This window comes from Muscardinus avellanarius (genome assembly GCF_963383645.1).
Source record: "Muscardinus avellanarius genome assembly, chromosome: 9".
Taxonomy (NCBI): domain Eukaryota; kingdom Metazoa; phylum Chordata; class Mammalia; order Rodentia; family Gliridae; genus Muscardinus; species Muscardinus avellanarius.
Genome location: NC_137795.1, coordinates 8,635,186 through 8,658,169, shown reverse-complemented (window position 1 = coordinate 8,658,169; position 22,984 = coordinate 8,635,186). Strand labels below are relative to the sequence as shown.

Below are 22,984 nucleotides of genomic sequence, written 5' to 3'. Positions count from 1 at the left end.
ATTTGAGAAGAGGATGGTTGGAACAAATGTCAACATACTTCTGACCTAAACTCAACAAAACACACTTTCCCTTTAAGTTTCTTCTGTGAGGAAGATGATGTGCTGGATCCTCACTGATAACTGCCTCAACCTCACTGTAACTTTGCAAAGGAAGGTGGAAGAAGGGAAGTGGCCTGGTAGGGCCCCCAGGCCAGGGCGCCTAGACAGCTCTCAAGCTCTTTCTGTTACAGGAGGCCCCACAGGTTCCACAGCATCCTGGCTTCATGGACATCTGTGGCTGTTACACAGAAAAGTTTCTATGGTCACATAAGTTCAAAGTGTGCAGCACTGAACAAGGTTTCTTCCCTGAGGTGCTTTTTTGAGCCCCTTAAAATGTCAATACATACCGTGAGTCTCCACAAGAGGGACAGTCTTAAACAAACAGAGAACATATCTGACAAGGGAATTCCTAGAACAGTGGTTTGCCGAGAATAGTGGTTTTCAAAAATGTGTCCCCACACTGGGCGTGGTGACGCATGCTTATAATCCCAACATTGGGAGGTTGAGACATGAGGATTGTGGTTCACAGCCTGCCTCGGCTACTTAGTGAGGCTCTTTGCAACTCATTGAGACCCTGTTTCAAAATAAAGAATAAAAAAAAATAGGGCTGGGGGTATAGCTCGGAGGTAGAATGTCCCTGGATTCCATCCGTAGTACTACACACACACACACACACACACACACACACACACACAAATCTGGTCCACCAGATCAACAGGGCATAGGCATCACCTGGTAACTGCCACAGGGGACTTATGGAGTCAGCTTGGGGAGGAGCCTTGTCTTTAGCAAGGTCTCAGGTGATGCTGAGTCTTCTGATGCAGCCTATCTCTGGGAAATGGTGTTCGAAAGAAGACATTTTCATAAACACAGAGACAAAAGCATGGCATTGACCATGCTTAGGGCATTTGGTTCCAGGAGAGAAAGGAGATATGGGGATAGGTTCTTACTTTCGCTCAGGAAGGGAGGATGGCAATCGTAACTGTGATAGTGATAGATTGAATTCGTTCTCGGAAGTTGGAGGAGCCCGTTTACGCCTGTCTCACTGCGCCCAATTAGATTTTCACAAAAAGGCCAAAGTGTATGTCCTCCCTCAGCTCAGAATCTGATGATCAGCCCTTCTTCTGATCATGGTAGAAAAGTCAAGATTCTGCCACTATCTTACTGTTCTGCAATTTTTACATTCTTGGTAAGGGGAACACAGAAGGGGTCCCAATGATAAGCACCTGCTGTCACAGGACTAATAAAATAAGGATTAACTGAGTACCATGAGAACAGAATAGAGGGCTTCACTGGGTCTGTAACATTTGTGATAAAGAAAAAAAAAAGAAAATAGTAAAAGAACTGTATGGTTCAGGGCCAGTGCTTCCACTGGGTGGGCCTGTGTGTAGACCAAATTTTCTCCTGGATCCCTTTCCCTAGAAGGCCCAGGACTGGCAGGAAGGCAGCACCTCAGTAAGCATAGCTGGCCGCCGCTGGTCCACATGACCTTGTAGACCCCTTTTTTTCTGTGAGGTCAAACTTGCCTGAACCATGAACTCTGCTTTGACAGTGGGTCTGCCTTATGGAAGGGTTTATTTTTCTTTGGTAACGATATTCTGCAGTAACCAACATTCTGGTAACCCTAACACCCAGATACAGTAAGAAGCACGTGTCTCCGTGAGGAAGTTGCTTGAATGCCAAAGGAGACAAAGTGGGGTGTTATTAGCAGGCTGCACAGTTCTGTGGGTGAGGAATAGGTGAATATGTTCCAGAGGTGTTAGGATTTCCTTTTGATTGGTCTCGAGGGCACTTCTATAATATTGTCCTGAACCAATCATCCTTGAGAACATTTTTTTCGGACCTGGAAGTCAGCCGAGCTAACATCTGCCAAGTTGTCCTAAAAATAAATACCGGGCATATTGCATTACCTGAGTTGTGAAGGGAAACTTCGGGGAAGCCCTCAGACTTTTGATTTATGCAATAATCACCTGTAACAACAGAAAGATTATCTTCTGCTCGGCATGGATCATAGACTCTAAGCCCACCTCTGAGTTTTCACGAAAGCCTTTGGAAGGTTTTCGTCTCTGGGTGTACTGTAGCGATGAAAGGGATCTCTGACACATTTACTGCCTACACTCCAGGAAAAATGACAAACGCGGAATATTTGCCTAATTTCCCATCCCAGATCCTTAATTTCCCAACCCAGGCTTCTTGGGTATATTTACAGCAAAGCAAATGGGGACCACTGCAGAAGCTCTACTTTGCTTTATGTACACGTTTTTCACTTATCGTCAGCAGCATGTGGGAAATAAATAATTATTATTTCATCTTACAGATGAGAAGCCTGGGGCTCACAGGGTTAGGTTATGTGAGCAAGACCCACCACTGACGCTACCACCCCCCCACAGCACACACACGTGCGCACACCTATGCTATCGCTCAGAACTCCTCCACTTAGCCCTACTTTATTATGGTGCAAATAATTTGTCACACTTTGTTATAAGTGCCTGTGTTCTGAGTGTAATCTTATTGCATCCCGATGCCAAGTGCACATAAGTTTTGTTGAATGCATAGATGAATTCCTAACTCAAAGCCTTCTTGCTTTCAATTCAAGATTCTCTATAGAGCATTGCTATTGGCTGGGCATGGTGGCACACATCCCGAATCCCAGCATTTGGGAGGCGGAGACAGGAGGATCTTGGTTCAAAGGACAGCCTCAGCTACTTAGTGAGGTCCATTGCAAATCAGTGAGACCCTGTTTCAAAATAAAGAATAAAAAATAGGGCTGGGGTTATAGCTCAGGGGTAGAATGCCCCTGGGTTCCATCCCTAGTACCACACAAAAATAAATAATAGTGCTATTAACCAAGAACTACGACTCAGGTGCATTTCATCCCCAGTAATCCTGTCTCCTTCAGGAGTTCAAAATTCTCTTGAAGAGAAAATGGATAATGAAAATTGTTTTTGTTTTGGAGCTTTGGGGTTTTTGTTTTTGTTTTTAATTTTTTCTTGTTTTGCTTTTGGTTTGTGATACTGCTGATTGAACACAGAGGGATTCTACCTCATCTATATCCCCAGCCTCTTTTACCTTCATTTTGAAACAGGGCGTTGCTCAGTTGCTGAGACTGGCCTCAAACCCGTGATCCTCTTGTCTCAGCCTTCCAAGTACTGAGATTACAGGTGTGTGCCACTGCACCTACTACCAAAACTGCTTAAGATGCTGCTCGGCTCAGAGGTAGACGGCGTGTCCATTCTCCTTGCCCGAGATAGACCAGGTAATGCCATCTTGCGGTAAGGACGCTCGTTTACTCATCAGGTTTATCCATTCACCCATGCCAACAGTTCTTCATGAGCCTTCTTCTATGAGTGAGGTAGGGGTGTGAGGATGGGGGTCGGAGCCATTGACAACAGAGCTCACAGTCCAGGGGATAGATGCAGAAACATCAAAACGTGAGCTAAGAAGACAAGAACATCGTAAGACGGGCTGAGAAAGCACAGTGGGATAAGGTTAAGACGGCATCAGAGAGGGCACCGAGGGAGCTTCACGACGGTGGCATTTGACCCCAGCTTTCATGGATGGCTTCGATAGGTTTGGCCAGAGCCCAGGGCAGAGCAGGGACACCTTGCAGAAAAGGACTGTACAGTGAGCACAGTGAGAAGGTGAAGCCATGGACAGGTTTAGGGGAGGATGGCATGTTCTATTTTTCTGGAAAAGCAAAAAAGGAGAGACAAAAGAGAAAGAAAACTAGAAAATAAAGTTGTGTCCGATTATGAAGAGTGAGCAAGCACACTCGTGGCTATTTCCACTGAACGCACGATCCCAGAAGAGCTTGGGAGCCACCAAGAAAGCCGAACCCCCCCCCCCATCTCACTACGTTCCCTCGCTAGAATGTAGCCTTGGCACCGGGCCCGCCAGCGCTGCACCTGGGACGTATTAAGCCCTCCGTAAACATTTGCTAGATTGGGCTGAGAGCACATCATGGAAATGTTCCCAGTGGTGGAAGCTGGGGAGAAAAGGTGTCTGGCAAAGCTCTCCTTTAAGATCCAACCTCTACACACAGTCCCAATCACAGCTCGTACACCAGTGACCATTCTGTCCTTCCGCCCAAACTCCTGTGACACCCCGAGAGAGTGGAGTGGCTACGCCCTGGATCCCAAGGCCGTGTCCTGAGAGGCCGCAGCAGAAGCGTCCTGAGTGTGCCTTCTCCAAGGCAGACATCAATGTGATGCTCCATCGCGTGAGCTCCAAATGCCTCTCCACTCCGCAAATGTTCACTTGCCCCAGGAAGGCTGCAGTCACCAGGACTGAGCATGGAAGGAAATGTCTCCCGGCAAGTAGGTGCCACCTGCAGAGTGCTAGAATTGAGAGGGTCGCCCTTGCCTGGCTTGGGACTGCAAGGCTGCAGTCGGGTGAGCAGGCAGACGTGGCGGATCACCTGCCTTCAGTGGCAGCGGAAAAATTCATCTAGGCACAAGCCGCCGTTCATCCGGAGGCCTCAGGGCCAGCCGTGCTGTCTGCAGCAGCAAGTGCGGAAGGCAGGAGGACCTGGAGTTAAGATTGTGTGTGTGTGTGTGTGTGTGTGTGTGGTACTGAGGATTGAACTCAAGGAGATTCTATGTCCAATGTATTCCCCCAGTCCTTTTATTTTTAAACAAGCCCTTGCTAAGTTGCTGAGGGTTTTGCTAAGTGGCTAAGACTGCCAAGCCCTGCAATCCTCCTGTCTTAGCCTCCTAAGTACTGGGATTACAAGCGTGTGTCACCATGTCCAGAGATGGGAGACTCTATGGAAGCCTCAGGGGGGACTTTTTGTTGTTGTTTGTGTGGTACTGGGGCATTCTACCTCTGAGATTCATTCCCAGCTCTATATTTATTTATTTATTTATTTATTTATTTATTTACTTTGGTGGTACTAGGGTTCCTGGAAGCCCTTCTACCTCTGGGCTACACTCCCAGACCTATCTTTTATATTTTTATTTGGAAACAGGGCCTCTTAAGCCAGCACGGCTGGCTTCTAACCTGCGTGATCCTCCTGTCTCCGCCTCCCAAGCGTGGGGATTACAAGCGTGCGCCACCACGCCCGGCTATTTATTTATTTTTGTGGTGCTGGGAATGGAACCCAGGGGCAGTCTACCTGTGAGCTCTACCCCAGCCCTATTTTTTATTTTTTATTTTGAAACAGGGTCGCACTGAGTTGCAAAGGGCCTCACTAAGTAGCCGAGGCTGTCCTCAATCCTCCTGTCTCAGCCTCCCGAATGCTGGGATTACAAATGTGCACCACCACGCCCCGCTCCCTCAGGGGAGGACTCTTTAAAGATCAGGATATAGTGGACAGAGACAAGATGTCATGTATTTGTGAGGTCGTGTCTGGTTTGATGTCTTGTGGAGCTTCCACAGCATATTTTTTTTTAAAGGAGATTATATTAAAATACAGACTTTTTGTAAGGAAATAAAGAAAAGAAGGAGCAGTCTGAAGTAGCGGGGAGAACAGGACCTTCCCAGCAGACAACCCTACGGACAAATACTAGATCTGCCCCTTTCTTGCTTTGTGACTTTCAACAAACTACTTAAACTCTTAAGCTTCAGCTCCTTGCTATGTAAAACGAAGGAAAAATACCTGCTTACGGGGCTGTCGGGACGAGCAGGGGAAACACCATCAAGGCTTCTAGACGGTGCCTGCAAACGGCAGAAGCCAGGTGCATGAAGGCGAAGTCCATTCTTACTAGTTTATAATCTCAACGTCGAATAACCTGGTGTTGCATTTCCCCACTCGGTCTAAATGTGTATAAAATAGGCTTTTCACTTATCTCTAGCTTGGAAACTGGGAGTGGAAAGCAACTTCAGAGTCGTATATCCCAACCTGGATAGAATCCTAAAGGATAAATTAATATCCTTTTCTCGGACGTCTCCTGGCACGTGGAACTCTCTCTGTGCACTAAAAGCAGCCCTTATGTATACAGTCAGAGACGAGGTATTCTGGAGGAAGAAGCATGTAAAAGTGTTTTGAACGACGCTCAGCAGGGTCTGCAAACACATGACTTCTCCGTGGAAGGTAAAAAGAAACGCAGTCATTTGGTAAAAGCTATGGCCGCTTTAAAATCTACTAAATACAGGGATTGCAGCAGTAGAAGGGTTATAAATAAACAATAAATCATGCAATTATTACTGTTTGAATTTTGGCAAGATAATAAAAAGAGCAAGGATATAATCAGGAAATAATAGAAAAGATCTGCCAGGCACCCCTGCAATTAGCGATAAACAGAGCTTGGCTCAGAGTTAGAGCCCCAATATGGCTCTCATTAAAGAGCCCTGGGACCTGTTCCTGGGGCCAACCTCCGCTAGCTTGGGGAGAAGTGAGGTAACCCAAATGTCAGTGCCCCCCCCACTTCAGATAATCTTTTGCTACAGTATTATAACCACCTGGGCTGAAATGATTACCTTATGCCAAGTGAAGAGCGATCCGCGGCCTTCCGAAACTCTAATTGAGATGTTTCCTGTTCTCAGCTTTTAGGTTCTTTCCTTTGGAATACCAGAAACACACATGCACACACACACACATGCACATGCAAACTCATGCACACACACAGACATGCACATTCATGCACACATGCCCATATGCACACGTGCTCACACACACACAGTGAGGGCAATGTGCGCCTTCACTCATTTTTCCTTCCCCCCTTTCCTTTCACCTTCCTTTATTAATGGTACCTCTTAAAGAGATAAACGCTCCCCCACAAGTGATATCACTTAAACAGATAAATAGTCCACACTGGAGACACACCAAGCGCACGAGAGAAAAACCCTGTCTTATTAGACTGGAAACAGACACACTATATTAATGCAAAAAAAAAAATCAGCATATGGTTCTAATAGGCTTTCTCAAAATGATTTATCAGCTGTGATTAAGCCCTCAACCAGCATGTCTATCTTCATAAATAAAGCAAAAGTGCACCTTGCTCTCAAACATATCTGCAGTATCTTATTACCCAGCCCTGCACGCTGCACTCCATTTGCAATGCGGCTCTGGGGAGCCAAGATTTCGTGTGCAATCACAAAGTGTGTGCTCCAGAGAGACTGCCAAGACTGAGGCCTCTTATCTCAGAGATAGTCTTACTAAAAGTCCATTACAATGAAGGCTTATCCCCTCTCCCGATGCCTCCAAGCTCCACACCGCTGAAATATGAACAGGTAATTAAAAGAAGGTGCCTGATTTTTACAGTCAGCCCAGCGACACAGAATCACCCAACAGCTGTTAGGAAAGGGATTTGGCACCGGGAGCAGATTATCTCTGCCAGGGGGTTGTAGGAAGTGGGGAATCACTTTTTAAAAATCAGACTCGGGCTCTTTCTTCTTTTCTATGGAGAGGAAAGAGGATGCAAATATTAGTAATCCTGGTTCAGATCTCATTCCCCGGCTGGCTAATATGACAAATGGTCTCAGCGGTGAACTTGAAAGGAAGGGGCCCCGCAGAAGCTTAGAAGCTAGGATGAGGAAGCCAGTGCTATGACTTGGAAATGAAGAGGGAGGAACTGGGTAAACACGTGTGGGTTCAGAGAGCTGCAGGCTGCTGTTGCCCGGAACCAACCAGTTCAGGCTGCGGGGACAAGGCTGTATTGGAAATAGGATTCACCCTTTGATAAAAAGCCAGTAAGTCCAGGAAGATGAGCTGAATAATTCCACAAAACAACCAAAAAAAGCATTTTTGCGGGCAAGTTTCTTCCCATCCATCCCTAGCACACACCAAACACCATGCTAACACCAGCCGGTCCCCAAAGATCAGAGGCAGCCCTGGCGCCTGTCTTTAGGAGCCCCTTGGGTACTTCACACAAACGGCTTCACTTTGGTTTAAAACATCAACGTGAGATTGCAATTCCTCTTTTTCTTCTTTCAAAAAATCACTGAGAAGGGATTTAGACATTCGTTGTGGCATTGTGAGATTTTGTCAAAAGATAGTAGGAAGCCAGGTGTGGTGGCTCACGTGTGTAATCCCAGCAGTTGGGAGGCTGAGACAAGAGGATCACCGGTTTGTGGCCAGTCTCAGCAACTTAGCAAGGCTCTATTTCCAAATAAAAAGAGCTAGGTGTGTAGCTCAAAGGTAGAATGACTCTAGGTTCAATTCTCCATAACAACAATAGCAGCAGCAGCAAAAGGACAGTAGGATTTAGGGAGGGTAAAATGTAAAATTTCAGCAGATAAAACAACACTTGGAATATTCCATTGGCATTGCTGACAGATCTATCAGTACATTAGGCATTGGGGTGCAGCGCTGGGTAGCTGTGGTTTGTGACTCTTGCATTAATGAGGTCAACGTAGCCCCCCCCTCCAGCACTCACAGGCTGTACCCCGGCCAGCGGTCTTGCAATATGTGCCTCTGGTCGCAAGGGGGTCTGCGGGAAGGCACGTATGTTTGGATCTGTGCAGACACATCACCACTAGTGGTGAGTCAACTCTAGGTTCACACTCGGCTGATGAACACATCGAGTGTGCCATTTTCAGTGGGGAGCAGGTAGCTGGACTTGGAGCGCCAACGTCTGTTAGAGCTGGACACTGAAGGTAGCTGTCAGTTATAATCAGAAGGCATGCCTGCCAGCACTCTCAGGAGATGGGCAAGGAATTACTCTCAAAGCCCAGATTGTCCACTCTACCTAAGACATACACATGCATCTCTGCATTCTTACAATACAAAATAAAAACAATATGGAGGAAGAACATACCCTTTCAGGGAGTGATTTCCCACTCTGGTCTTGCCTCTGAAAATGTGAAGCTTGAGTTTCCCTTCCCAGGACCCCTCCTGGACACTTCTTGCAGTCAACATCAGAAAGAACGTTCTAGGTTAGAGCTATTGTGACATATGAACCCAATAATCTCCACCTAGGAATCAGCTTACACATCTATCCCTCAGATTCCAATATGTTTGAACTGCCTGTGTTTATAACCGCAAGGCTATGAAAAGGCCCATAGTAATGGTGAGAAAATAAAATCCCAGATGGCCCTTAGAAAATGGAAGGACAGAGTTTGGTCTGCTCACCATCATCTATCTAGGCTTCGGACCACACTCAGCATCCCTCACAGTCCGTGCCTGTAAGTGTGTGGAGGCCATTCTGAGGTGGACCAGCAGCACAGGAAGGAGCTCTTTAGCACAGCATCCTGAAAGAGGGGATGACAGAATTCTGGGCTATCTTGTTTCCTTCTAGAATCTGGGGACCCACCGATAGGGCCAAGATGGTGGGGCTCACGGGCACCTTAGCTTCCAGAGCATCAGAAGGTCCCAGGCTTCTTTACCCCCAGCCCTGGACACTTGCATTAGAAAGCAATGACTAGCAATGCCTGGCCTTGCATGCCAAAAGTTCAGCAGTAACCTTATATTCATAAATCCCCAGAAAAGTTCCTGAGCTCTGTGCATAACAAATCAGACAGCAGAAGCCAGGAAGGCGATGACTTTTCTGCAAGTGGCAGTGATTCAGGATGCCCAGTGCTGCATCCTCTGTAGTCCATCAACCTGAGGGTCCCCCCAAACATGCCGCCTTTCTTCTTTGGAGAGATGGCTGCTTGCACGGCCCAACACAAAGCCACAGAGAAAGGCTGCACCTGGCACCAGCCCAGGTCAGCATCGGTCAGCTCTGCGATCAATTTTCAAAGTTTTCATATAACAGATGGTGTGTTCTGCCACGGGACGCCTGTGGCTACAGCCACACAAACACTGAAATGCGGAGTTCTGACTTCACAGAGAGGATGAGAGCCCCCACGGTGCCAGGCAATGAAGGCCAGGATTGCAGGTGGGAGTCCTCCAACCCTGGATCCAAAATAGTCAAATAAAATGGCACACTCTTGCCTTCTGGTCAAAGGCCCAAATGCCATCGTAGACTCTAACAGTCGTGAGTTTTATTAGAAAATATATACTTAGAGGAGATGCTGAGAATAAAGTCCTCCTGTAATTCAACATCACCCAAGAATCAAAAGAGAGATCTAGACACTAATAGACTAAACACCAGCTTTTACCATCCCGGAAAGCAAGGGACTAAGGGACACCCAGAGAAGCTGTGTCAGGTGTCCCGCTGCACCGGAGGAGCAGGCGGGTGATGCCGTGTGTGTCCATCCATGGGACACCCTGACCCCAGCATGGTCCCGGCCAGCTGGGGAGCCCCCTCTGTTTTGCTAGAACAGCTAGTTCTAAACAGTGAGGAATGTGGGTGTAGGTAATTTAGGGGGTACAGAAGGGAATCTAGCCTTTTATAAACTTTCCTAGGTCTTTGGATTTGGGTGGCAAAGAACAAGGAAAATACCCTGCACGGTTCTGATGTGAAAGTCAGTAAGCGCACTCCGGGTTTGAGTTGACAGCCAACGTGCTGGAAATATAGACAGGAGGAATGCCCGGAATTCCAGTTCCTGGCCTCAGACTTATCAGTATGAAAATAACTTTAACAACACACAAATGCTAAGTAAGGTTCCTAGAGTAAATCATTCCCATCCCCGCTCCTAACCGCACTTAACGTTCACCTGGATTTATGGGAGGATGGAGCCAGAGACAGTTTCTTGTAACTATTATATTATTTTCCTTTCCTCTTTCTGCAGCGTCAGTTTCTTCTCACATCTCTGCAAGGGGCCCAGGTGAGTGACCCAGTCCCAAACCCGCTCCGATTTCCCACACATGTGCGCTGTTTTCTGCCTGGAACGGAAGCTCCACCTCTCAGCCGTGTTTGAATGAGGTGCAGGAGGCAGGGCCGCTTTCCTGTTGGCCTCTGGGAGAGCTGATGGAAGGCCCAAGGAGGACAGCAGGAGCTTCCCTGCACATGCAAGGCCAGCAGAACCAGGAACCCCTCTGCGCGCCTGTCTACCATGTGGACATCTTGAATTACCCACAACCGGAAACTGGTTCCCTGGGAGGAGGGTCGCTGGATGCGTGATTCCATTTAGGTCAATAACTTGCTATTTCTTCCTGGCTTGCCTGCCTTGTACAAGTAGGAAAGGAGATTGCAAACTGAGAACCCAGCCCAGCCAGGATAAGGAAGTTCAAATCGCCCTGATGAGAACACCCCCTGTGAGAAAGCTGCCTTTTCTTTTATTGAACCGTGTCTTGCTAAATTGCTAAGGCTGGCTCTGAACCTGAAATCCTCCTGTCTCAGCCTCCCAAGAACTGGGATTACAGATGTCCACCATCACACCCGGCGACAAGCTGCCTTTTTTGCAGCCTGTAAAGCTCAGCTTTAGGATTGTTCTGTGAGGATCATTCCAGCCAAATAATTAAATTGCACTAACTTTCAGCTATAATCAGGCTGGGGCTGAGCTAGCAAGGCTGACAGCGGCTAGGCTGAGCTGACCACCGGTCCCTAAGGAGGGCCAGGGCTCTGTTGTATGGGCGCTATTTGTGCTCTTTGTATTCCTTGTCGGTTTTTAGTGTCATCCTCACCCTTGGTCCTTGTAGATGTGCTTCACACATAGGATGTTGAAATACCAGTCTGTGGGTGACACATGCGGCTGGAGTATAGAGTCAAACATGGCGGGTACCCTGTTGATCGAGATTCCGGGGAAGCTGGGCATGGTGACGCATGCTTGAAATCCCAGCATTTGGGAGGCTGAGACAAGAGGATCGGGGTTCGAGGACAGCCTTGGCTACTTAGTGAAGCCCTTTGCAACTCAGTGAGACTGGGTTTTCTGAAGAGAGAATAGGAATCTCCTGTGCCCGGCACATATAAAACCCAACAAGGCCAAGATGGGGTGGAGAAGAGGTAGGAGAAAAAGAACAAGTTGTATGAGCCACCATCCCTCTTTTCATCCTTTATTTCTTTGGATTTCAAATGGGAAGAAATATTACTGATGTAACCACCTATAGTTATTCCCAGTTAGCTAAAAGGGTCAAAATCAAATGGTCATTAATAACATGTTCAGAATTTCTTATGTGGACCTGAATACACGTCATGAATAGGTAAACACTTGGGTCACTATCATAGCCAGTCACAAGTGAGCAGGAAAATGTGCGCAAGCAAGTGTGATTTCTTCTGCAGTTATTTCGAACACAAGTAGAGGTTCCCACAATGAATGTTCAGACTCTAGCAATCATCATGTTGTCGAGCAGATGGATTCCGATCCTTCTTCCATGCTGTAGGTCACATGGGGACACCAGCACCTCAGATGTGAATACCTATCACAGCACCTGAATGCATAACCTTTCCAATCCAGACCTGTGTCTGCAGACTTTGAACCAGCTCTCCAAAAGGGATCTGTTAGATACCAACCTCTTTGTGGCCAGAACCACATGGTAGAGAATATAAGCAAATCCTATGATAAATCATTTAAAACATTAATACCAAATCAGAGAACGATAAAACCTAGCCACGGGCTAGGAGGAGGCATTCACCTGCAATTATGGCCGCCACCACCTTCTCTGCTTCATCTGTTTTAGAAGGCCGGCTGACGTCAGAGCTTCAAATGACCACTTTAGAATTAGAAGTAACTCGCCAGTCTCAGAAGGTGATATCACTATTTTCTTTGCTGTAAAGTTGTAAGGATCCATCTCTTAAGATCCAAATTATCCAAATAGAGAAGGTCTCCAGGAGAGATGATGGACAATAGCTGGTACCCATATCACCAGTCTTCCTTCAGGCTGCGGGCTTCCCATATCAACCACACCCAAGATATCTGACATGAAGGGTCCAGGCTATAAAAGACAATACACTGTGCATTTTGCCACTTCGAGGATACCTTATCTTCCATCCCAAACAAACATAAAATCCTATGCGTTTTTTGTTGCTTTTATCATCCACTCCATTTTAAAGTTGAGCAGAGCTGGAGATCACGTCTTAATTCCCTCACACATGTGGCAGTAGATACCCACCCTTCCTAATCCCCGATGGGCCTCTCCTCATTATCCCTAAATCCCAGGGACCTAAAACACATGAAACAGCTTCCACTTTATCCAGGGGTTGAGTCATTCCCCTGAGTGGGAGGCAGGATCAAGCCAAATTCTCTTCCAGCATCAAATATCACCTAAGATGAGGGCATAACCGTAACCTATGAGGGGGAGTGGAAAGTGACTTGCATGTGGAGTGTGATCAGATGGGAGGGTGAGGACCGCCTCCTAACACAGGCCGGGGCTCCTGTCATGGGTGTGGGGAACGAAAGGGGCTCTCGTCTCCAATATCACCGCCCATGGGGGCTCCCTTTTGGTCATGCTAAAAAAAATAAATAAATTAAAAACGGTTTCATCTCCTGGGATTAAGAAAACACCGTGACTTTTCCATACCCGGATAAAACTGAGTTTAGGTTTCTGAATATCTCTCTCTTCCAGACTTCTGGGGGAGGGAGGGATTATTTCAAACTTATATCTTAGAAGCAACATGGCAGCATCACCGGAAGCCTGCAGCTGTTGCGAGTTTGCCTCCATTGGCGTCTTATTTTCCCACCAGGGCCGGCCTTCCATTCCCCAGTGGTCGTGCCGGCTGGTGGCAGGTTAGGAGCAAGGCTATGCCAGGAGGCAGAGGAGCCCCCTCTCGGCACACTCTCTCTCTCCAAGTAACACCGGGTGCCATGATTTCCAGGTGCAGAATTGAATCCGCGGGGACAGCCTGCTCTCTGAGCCGAGGCTGACCGGGCCATGCCCTGTTCTGGGACTCCAACTGAGCCGGGCCCCAAGATCTTAGGACTGTAGCTTGTCCCCTGCTCTCTTGCTTTACACAGTCAACACTCTCTGGGGAGAGACTGCACTTTCCATCATTGGCGCAGGAATTCTAGAGCATGAAAATGTCCTAATTTGCTATTTCTGCATCAGCATAATGAGTGATACTTGGGTCCTGTGGGAGAATAACACTCAGCGCTTGTGGCCAGCGCTTTTTATCTTCAGGGTCTTTAACCATGTCAGGCGGTAATGTTATATTTCTCTCAGCAAGACAGAGGAGTTCAATTCTGCTCTCTTCAACTGCCCTTCCTTACACACACACACACACACACACACACACACACACACACACACACACACACAGCTATTATAAGATGAAGTTATATCCTGCTTCCTAGATGTTTTTACCCTTTTCTTTCTTTCTTTCTTTCTTTCTTTCTTTCTTTCTTTCTTTCTAGAAACTAGGGATTGAGTCTAGGAGCACTCTACCTCCGAGCTATACCCCCAGCCCTATTTTTTATTCTTTATTTTGAAACAGTCTCGCTGAGTTGCAAAGGGTCTCAATGAGTATTAGTTGAGACTGTGTGCAAACCACGATCCTCCTGTCTCAGCCTCCCAAATGCTGGAATTACAAGCGTGCACCGCCATGCCTGATTCTTTCTTTATTTTCTCAATCTCTTGTTTTTCTCTCCTCTGATCGGGGACTCTGATTCAGCACACTGATTGTCCACTCAGCCCTTCTGTAAAGGCCGGCGGGGCTCCCTGCGTGGCTTGGTCCTGCATAATATCCGGTCACCTGCAGCATCTCTGGCCACAGAGGAAAGAGGAACAACACTCTGTCTTGGAGGACTGGAAGACTCTGCCCAGCTCCATGCTCACACCTTTCCACTTCGTCTCCTTCATTCCTGGCCTGGGGAGTCAATGCAATTTCATGTATTTAAATACCTTTGCTGAACTGGGCGTGGTGGCGCAATGTCTATAATCCCAGTACTTGGGAGGCTGAGACAGGAGGATTGAGCAGGTTCAAAGCCAGCCTCGGCTACTTAGTTAGGCGCTCAGCAACTTAGTGAGACCCTGCTTCCAAATAAAATATAAAAATAGGTCTGGGAGTATAAGCCCGGAGGTAGAAAGCACCTGGGTTCTATCCCTAATACCACACACAAATAAATAAATAAATAAATACCATTGCTATATCAACAACTTGTCAATCTTTACTCCAAGATACCCTTCTTCCGCCAAATTTCAGACCTCTATGCCCATCTGCTGACCCAGGATCTCCACTTCACAAGCCTAAAAAAAAAAACAACCTCTCCCAAATTTTCCTCCAAACCTGCTCTCCCACCAGCCTCTCCAGTTTCATAGCTACCAAAAGCCTGTAGCCATCCCTGATTCCACTCTTTCTGTTATTTCCTAGTCAAATCCATCCCCAGAAAATCCTGTTGCTTCTACCTTCAAAATACAACCAGAATCTAACCACCTTCCCACCTCCGCTTGGGCCAATCTGCTCTCATCTTTCATCTGGATTCTCTCAATCGCCTCCTAACTATTTTCTCTCTTTCTATCGCCACACTCCAACAATTGACTTTCAACTCTGCAACCAGTGTGATCGATCTTTCTAGAACATCAAGTCAGACCCTGTCACTCCTCTGCTCAGAGCTGTGGGAGGATCCTCATCTCACTCGGAGTCAAGGCCGAAGCCCGCCTGGACCTGCAAAGCCCTCCTGGGCCCACCCTCCCGACTCAGCTCTCTGGCTTTATTGTGGCCCCCTCTTCCCGCCAAATTGGCCTCTTTGTGCTGAGCACCATCCAGGCTTCGTTTTTTAATTTTTTTTTTATGGTACTGGGGATGGAATTTAGGGGCATTCTACCTTCGAGCTACTCCCCCAGTACTAATTTTTATTCTTTGTTTTGAAACAGGGTCTTACTGACTTGCAAAGGGCCTCACTAACTATCTGAGGCTGTCCTCAAACCACGATCCTCCTGTCTCAGCTTCCCAAATGCTAGGATTACAAGCGTGCTCCACCACGCTTGGCTCAGCCTTAGATTTTTGCACTGATGTTTTCTCTGGGTTCAACACTCTTCCCAGTATGCACCTGGCTCGGGGCTCCTCCTCCTGGAGTCTCTGCTCATACAGACACTGACCAGAGACGCCCTCGCTGAGCAGCTGACCACTCATAGCACTTACCCCATCCGACATGTTAAGATGGTTTCCCCACTTATTGTTTGCACAGTACATCGTTTTTATTCAGTGGTATGTTTGCCAGTGCCTTGGACCGTGCCTGGTAGATGGTGGGTACTGGAAATTAGGAACAAAACCGTCTTGGGTGTTTCAAGATTTGGACTAACCCGAGTTCTAAGCCGTAGGCAAGCTGTGATTTGTGATGTCTGTGAGTGAGTTACAACATGCTTTTCCAAGGGGCGGGGATCTCTTATTAAAGAATTATGAGGCCATAAACTTATATTAACTTAGAAAATTGAAACCGTTGTGGAATATGTTGTCTGCTGTTTATTATATTTTTGTGGTACTGGGGATTGAAGCCGGGGGCTTTCTACTACTGTGTCACACCTTCAGCCCTCTTTTATTTTTTTAACCTTAAAACAGGGAGGGTCTCTCTAAGTTACTGAGGGTTTCCCTAATTTGCTAAGTCTGTTCTCAACTTTGTGATCCTCCTATTTCAGCCTCCCAAGTACTGGGATTACAAGCATGTGCCACCACACCCAGCTGTATATAATTTTTTGTTGTTATTGTGGTAATGGGGATGGAACCCAGGGGCATTCTACCTCCAAGCTATACCCCCAGCCCCGTTTCTTATTCTTTATTTTGAAACTGGGTCTCACTGAATTGCAAAGGGCCTCACTAAGTAGCTGAGGCTGTCCTCGAACCATGATCCTCCTGTCTCAGCCTCCCGAATGCTGGGATTATAAGCATGTGCTACCATGCCCAGTTTTAGCTGTATATAATATTGATAGAGATATTGAGGCCTTTTGCCGGTGAACATGACCTGCTTATTCTATACACACACCAGGGCACTTTGGGAAAAAGTGTCAGTGTTACAGGCAGTCTATAAAACAGAATTCTCTCTAAAGGACAGCCACATTGGCCCGAGAAAGAACCAAGTCTTTATTTGCTCTTGAACAGAATGTTCTTCTAATCTTCCCATATTTTGGCATAAAGTACTTAGAACTTTCAAACAAGAACGTTTTTCAAACAAATTCTCTGGATAAATTAATCCATCTCCCACTTTACAAGAATGTGTTGATGAGCCCGTGCAAGGCTTTTTATTAAAAGATTCATTTACAGGAAAATGGATGAAACTAAAGAATACCGCGCAGCATGACATTAGCCAGTCTCAGAAAGTGAAGGGTTGTATGCTTCCTCCAATATGTGGAAGCTGGAAAGAAACTGGAAAACAAGAGGCTTCAAATAAATGAGGAGAGAAGCCAATAGCATAGTGGAGGCGCGAGGCGGGTGGCGCACGCTGTAATCCCGTCATCCAGGAGGCGGAGACCGGAGGATCATGGTTCGTGGCCAGCCACAGCTACTTAGTGAGGCCTTTCGCAATTCAGTGAGACCCTGTTTCAAAAAATAAAAAGACTAAAAAAAAAAAAAAATAGGGCTGGGGGTATAGCTTGGAGATAGAATGTCCCTGGGTTCCATCACTAGTACCGGGAAAAAAAAAAAAAAAGAATAGTGAAGGGGGTTATGGGAAGACGGGGAAGAAGGGAGGAGACCTGATGAAATGGTTCAAACAATCCCATGTACACTTATTAAGTTACTAATACCAATTTCAGTACTATGAGCAGGGAGGGGAGAGAACGGGGCATGACCTGGGAGAAATGTACCAGGTGCTATACACACGCTTCTATCACACTAAACCTCAATGTGGTGTATGGTTACAACACACCAACAAAAGCATATATATATATATATTTTTTTTTAAAAGAACCACTACTACAGGTCCCTATGCTTAATGAGATAATGTTAACAAATTTAACCTTTATCCTACAAAAAAGAAAGATTCTGAGTCCAAAAAAAAAAAAAAAACTTATAAAAGCGTTGGAGATAGAAACTTCAAAGGAAATAACCATCTGGGTATGGCAAGAGGAAAGGAGAAGACAGCACCAGGGAATAACGGGCGTGTGTTGAATAGAGACATTGTGTCTCTACTTCTTGATGAGCAGACAAATAAAGGAAGTGGGGTTGGAGGTGGCACCATGCCAGGGATGCTGGAGGCTGGGGAAACATGGTCCAGGGAAGGGAGGAGAGCACCGTCAGATCGAGGGGCGCCGCTGTGGCTCCTCATTTTCCCTGTGGCTCCCAAAGGAGCATTGGGCAGGAGCCCCCAACACAGCCCAGTGCTGGGCGATGAGTGGCTGCGCTCTGGGCCATGACAGGCTGCCCTCTGGTCTAGCGGTGGCCATCGGAAGCTGGATTTGACCCCGCTGGTTCAAACAAGAAGAGGAAGCCTCAGTTGCCCGAATGTTGTCTAGTTTGTAGTCCATGCAAGTGCGGCTGGGCATGAACCACTCAGGAGGGGGGCAGAGGGGAGGCTGGTTACACGGCCCTACACCCACAGACCTGCCTCGAAATCACTGTACTGTGAGTAATATTCAAAAGAAAGACAACCGGCCGGACGTGGTGGCACACTCTTGTAACCTCAGGATTTGGGATTCTGTTTAACTTCAGAATCGCAGTTCACAGACAGCCTCAGCTACTACTTAGTGACGCACTTTGCAACTCAGTGAGATCCTGTTTCAAAATAAAGAATAAAAAATAGGTAGGCCTGGGGGTGTAACTCAGAGGTAGAATGCTCCTGGGTTCCATTCCCAGTACAGAGAGAGAGAGAGAGAGAGAGAGAGAGAGAGAGAGAGAGGGAGAACTCATAGTTCTACAGCAGTGATAGTTCTCTTCCTCAATGTGGCCTGCTGAATTATTTTAATTTTTAAAATTTAGTGATATTAGCCTTATGTGTTGGTACATACATGGTCATCTCAGTATTTGGGAGACAGAGGTAGGAGGATGGAAGTTTCAAGGCCAGCCTCAGCAACTTAGTGAGGACCTGTTTCAAAAATAATAAGGGCTAGAGCTCTATCTTGGTGGTAGAACACTGTTGACTTCAATCCCCAACACACACACAAAATAATAATTTGTACTCTTCAACCCATGAAGAATTGAAAGCAACTTGCCAACATGTTTAGCATGAAATTTCTTTTAATTAAAAATCAAGACCAGAGAAAATATGAACTAGAACCGAAAGTCTAGTGTGCGAGGGAAGTAAGATGTTGCTCATCGCCATCTTCCAAAAAGTTCTCAAAGTTACGCAGTAAACTTGGCTTTGTGTGAACTTAGCAGTCAAAGTGAAAAGAGAAACAGAACCAGTTGTATGAGTCTCGGGTCCACCAGGAGAAAAGATTTCAGTTCCTCAGGGGAAGCAAGCCATTCCAGGAATTCAAGTCTGCAAGAATTCCCTAGCCCCGGCATCATATGGAAAATCAAGAATGATGTAAAGGAGGATAGCCAAAGCCATGCCCCTAGCCCGGGTTCCATGAAACTGTTCTTGGTGAAGTGTCTGGGGGAAAAGGAAGGTCCTATGCTTCAGCTAAAACATTCTACCACATATGAAGCCGTAGGGACCAAGTGTACATTCATTCTTTCTTTCTTTCTTTCTTTCTTTCTTTCTTTCTTTCTTTCTTTCTTTCTTCTTTCTTCTTTCTTCTTTCTTTATTCCTTTATTTCTTCTTTCTTTCTTCTTTCTTTTTTCTTTCTTTCTTCTTTCTTTCTTCTTTCTTTCTTTATTCCTTTCTTTCTTCTTTCTTTATTCCTTTCTTTCTTCCTTCCTTTCTTCCTTCCTTTCTTCTTTCTTTCTTCCTTTCTTTCTTCTTTCTTCTTTCTTTCTTTCTTCCTTTCTTTCTTCTTTCTTTCCTTCTTTTCTTCTTTCTTTCTTCCTTTCTTCCTTTCTTTCTTTCTTTCTTTCTTCCTTTCTTCCTTTCTTTCTTTCTTTCTTTCTTTCTTTCTTTCTTTCTTTCTTTCCTTCTTTTTTTTTGCAGTACTGGGGATTGAACCCAGGGGCATTCTACCCCCAAGCTACACCCCTGTTTTTTATTCTTTTTAAGTTTTTTTGAAATAGGGTCTCACTAAGTAACTGTCTGGCAGCAAACCTTGGATCCTCCTGTCTCAGCCTCCCAAGCAGGGGATTACAGGCGTGCGCCACTATACCTGGCTAAGTACACATTTTTCCTAGAGGTCAGTTTCATCTAAGAAGCCAGCTTTGACTGTCCCAAGGAATGAATGAACTCAATCCTTTAGGCTTCTACATGTGCGCATCTGCCAAAATATTTACTATTCCACTGGAGGAAAGTTACCAGAGGAGACTTTCTTCTTCTCACTTGCTGTTTTCAATGCTTTTCCAAATCCTATTTCTTACAATGAGACATCAAATTGTGCCTTCTGTTTGTATTGTGTTAAGTTCTTAAAGTGCCCAGGACTTTATTTGTCCGGCAAATAGCACTTAGTATATAAGTGTTTGTTTAAAAAAAAAAGAGGGGGAGGAGGAGAGAATGCACTTCACACTCGCTGTCATGAGTGGAAGGAGAGTGGAAGACAGGGCCAAAAGTGAATGAGATGAGTTACAGACAACTCGGATGAGTGCGCTGAGGTCTGCACCCCTCTTGTCGGTGCGGCCTACTTCTGCGGCCTTTCCCCTGAGGTTGCACGTGCTGAATGGGAGCCCTGGCTTCTCCCGCTGCGAAAATGTGGCACGGAAACTCTGGTAGAGGAGATTACTGTGATTTAGCATAGAGGAAGATTCAAAGGCTCTAAGTGCTCGGGCAAATATCAGAGTCTTTCAACATTTCTTTTCCGGATGGAACAGCTGGAACTTGAAATTCGTTCCCACCTAGCTGGCCTGTATTTCAATCATTTTTCACAGGTGGAGTTTCTGTTTGCGAACTGTGTCTAATTTGCTTCTGAGCACATTGTGGGCACTCAGTGATGCCCCATGACAGTGAGAAAGAAAGGAGAAGAGAGGAGAGGAGAGGAGAGGAGAAGGGAGGAAAGGAGAGGAGAAGGGAGGAGAGGAGAGGAGAGGAGAGGAGAGGAGAGGAAAAGAAAGAAAGAAAGAAAGAAAGAAGAAAGAAAGGGGAAAGGAAGAAAGAAAGAAGAAAGAAAGGGGAAAGGAAGAAAGAAAGAAAGAAAGAAAGAAAGAAAGAAAGAAAGAGAGACTAACAACCATCCTTGGCACACATACTGGGGACCTCATCTCTTGATCTTGTCAAAGTGACCTTAAAATTCCAGCACAGTATTCTGATAAAAAAAAAAACCTGAATATATTCTGAAGAGTTTCTTAACGTGAATTTCGTACATTTTTTTTCCCCTAGAACAAGTGATCCACACTTGTAGCTAATCTATTTGTTTCACCAACAACAGATGTTCAATAATCTGACCAGGTAACACGGATAGGAAGTAATTTCAAATCTGTGGGAGAATGACCGGAAAGATTATGGAAAACAGACAGTTGCATCCTGGCCCAAATCGGCTGGAATCCCCTCTCCTACCGCTGTGATGTGAAGCCTGTTCTCTTAGCCTTTGACTCGCTTCTGCCATCACCGCCCACGTAAGGCCTGCTGCTAAGTACTTAGCAACCTAAAACAACTGCTTCAAAATAGAAATGGTCTCTGAGGTTTTATCTGACACGGCTTCAAGATTCAAGCAACTTTTCTTTTCTTTTGGGGTTTGAATTTCCTATTTCAGATACCTATTTTTTTCTCATGACTTATCTAAGCTTTGGATTCTATCACCATCTGGGATTCATCCATTTAAAATAATCATCTGATTAACACTCACAAGTAGATGAAATACCCTTTTAAAGCCACATCAACACAATCTTCAGAACCACCTAGTTTTCACGGGTGACTTTCTAGCAGGTGTTAGGGAGACACCTGCCGAGGTGTCTACCCAGGCACACTTACCCGTTTGCTGCTCTCCTCCTCCTGGGCCTTCCTGAATTCGTGCTCGAAGGAGCAATCCAATTCGCTGAAGAGGCCCACCTCCTCACAGTTCTTCAGAAATCTCGTGGGGGTTGGAGTCTGATCTGTAAGCAGAATGATTATAAATGGGGCTTCTCAAAATACAATGGCAAGCAAGAAATGAACACAGGTACCTTCCTGGCCTTCAAAGGATGCCCACAGCCATCCACGAGCTCCCAGCCCTTTAAATAAGATTCTAGTACAGCAGAAAAGAAAACCAGAGCAGGAACAAGAAGGCCAAAGGCTGCAGGAGGTAAGACTCTCCACACATCCCTCTCCCCAACCTCGCGGGATCCTGCCTCCGCCTGCCTGGGCTCCTGTCACTTGAACACACTGTAACATCTGGACTCCTATCACTTGAACCCACGTTGCAACATCTGGAATGACCTTCTTCTCTTTTAAAACAGAGAGGGAAATGACTTGGCTAAACTCAGCCCAAAAACCTTCTATGCCTAAGTTAAGCCTGACTTCAGGGGCCCAGAGAGACAATCTACGTTTTTATAGTAAACAAACAGAAACAAACAAGCACAATTCCTTTTTCCCTAGTGGAGAAGGAAAATCCAGCAATTCTCTCTCTTTCTGAGAATCGCAGAAGGATGATAAGAAATTCCAAGTCAAACACATTCAGCTCCCACCCTTTAAAATTATCATTATTAATTTTATTTTCCTTTCTGATAGCCAAAAGAATGTTCTGAGAATGTTCTTTAAAAGGAAAAGAATTTCTTTCATATTCTCAAGCTTTCTAGAGAGCTCGCTAGTTAGAAAACTGGAGGAGTTGGAGTCACGATTTGTGGCTTAATCTTTATGTAGCATTTACAGTTTATAAAATATTTCCACACATGTTCTATCTAGTATCATAAGCTCCTAGAAGGTAAGCAGGGTAGAATTACGCCTTCGTAGCCACTAAGTATATCTTCACTTCCATGGTGAAGATCCACTTGACACATACCACACTATAAACTGCCTTCCTTAAAAAGATACAAGGACCAGGAAGGGAAAACCCCTTTTTGGGGAAAAAAATCTTTTCCCCAAAAAGTCTCTCAGCCATCACCACCCATCAACTGAAGAGTGCCCTAAATTGAAATAAAAAAAAAAAACTAGGACTAGATTGACTCTTCAAAAACTATACAGAGAATAGTTAAGCCCAGCAAACCAGTAAATAGACCCTGAGATTTGAAGAATATCTTAAAACCCATGAAGCAGAAAATGGTCAACTATTAGTATTATTAGTATTATTATTTTGAAACAGGGTCTTGCTAAGCTGCTGAGGCTGGTCTTGAACCTGTGATCCTCCTATCTCCACCGTCCAGATACTAGGATTATAGG

At 45.8% G+C, this 22,984-nt stretch overlaps 1 protein-coding gene across 1 annotated transcript in view; it reads right to left on the bottom strand.

Annotated features, from left to right (window-relative positions):
- CREB5 (cAMP responsive element binding protein 5) overlaps positions 1–22,984 on the bottom strand; it is a gene marked incomplete at both ends in the record, with an annotated part of 435,958 nt that overhangs the window by 314,317 nt on the left and 98,657 nt on the right. Inside the window, one exon of the mRNA XM_080701989.1 lies at positions 21,602–21,723. Within this exon, the coding sequence (XP_080558115.1) occupies positions 21,602–21,723 (122 nt within the window). The remainder of the gene's footprint in view (positions 1–21,601; positions 21,724–22,984) is intronic.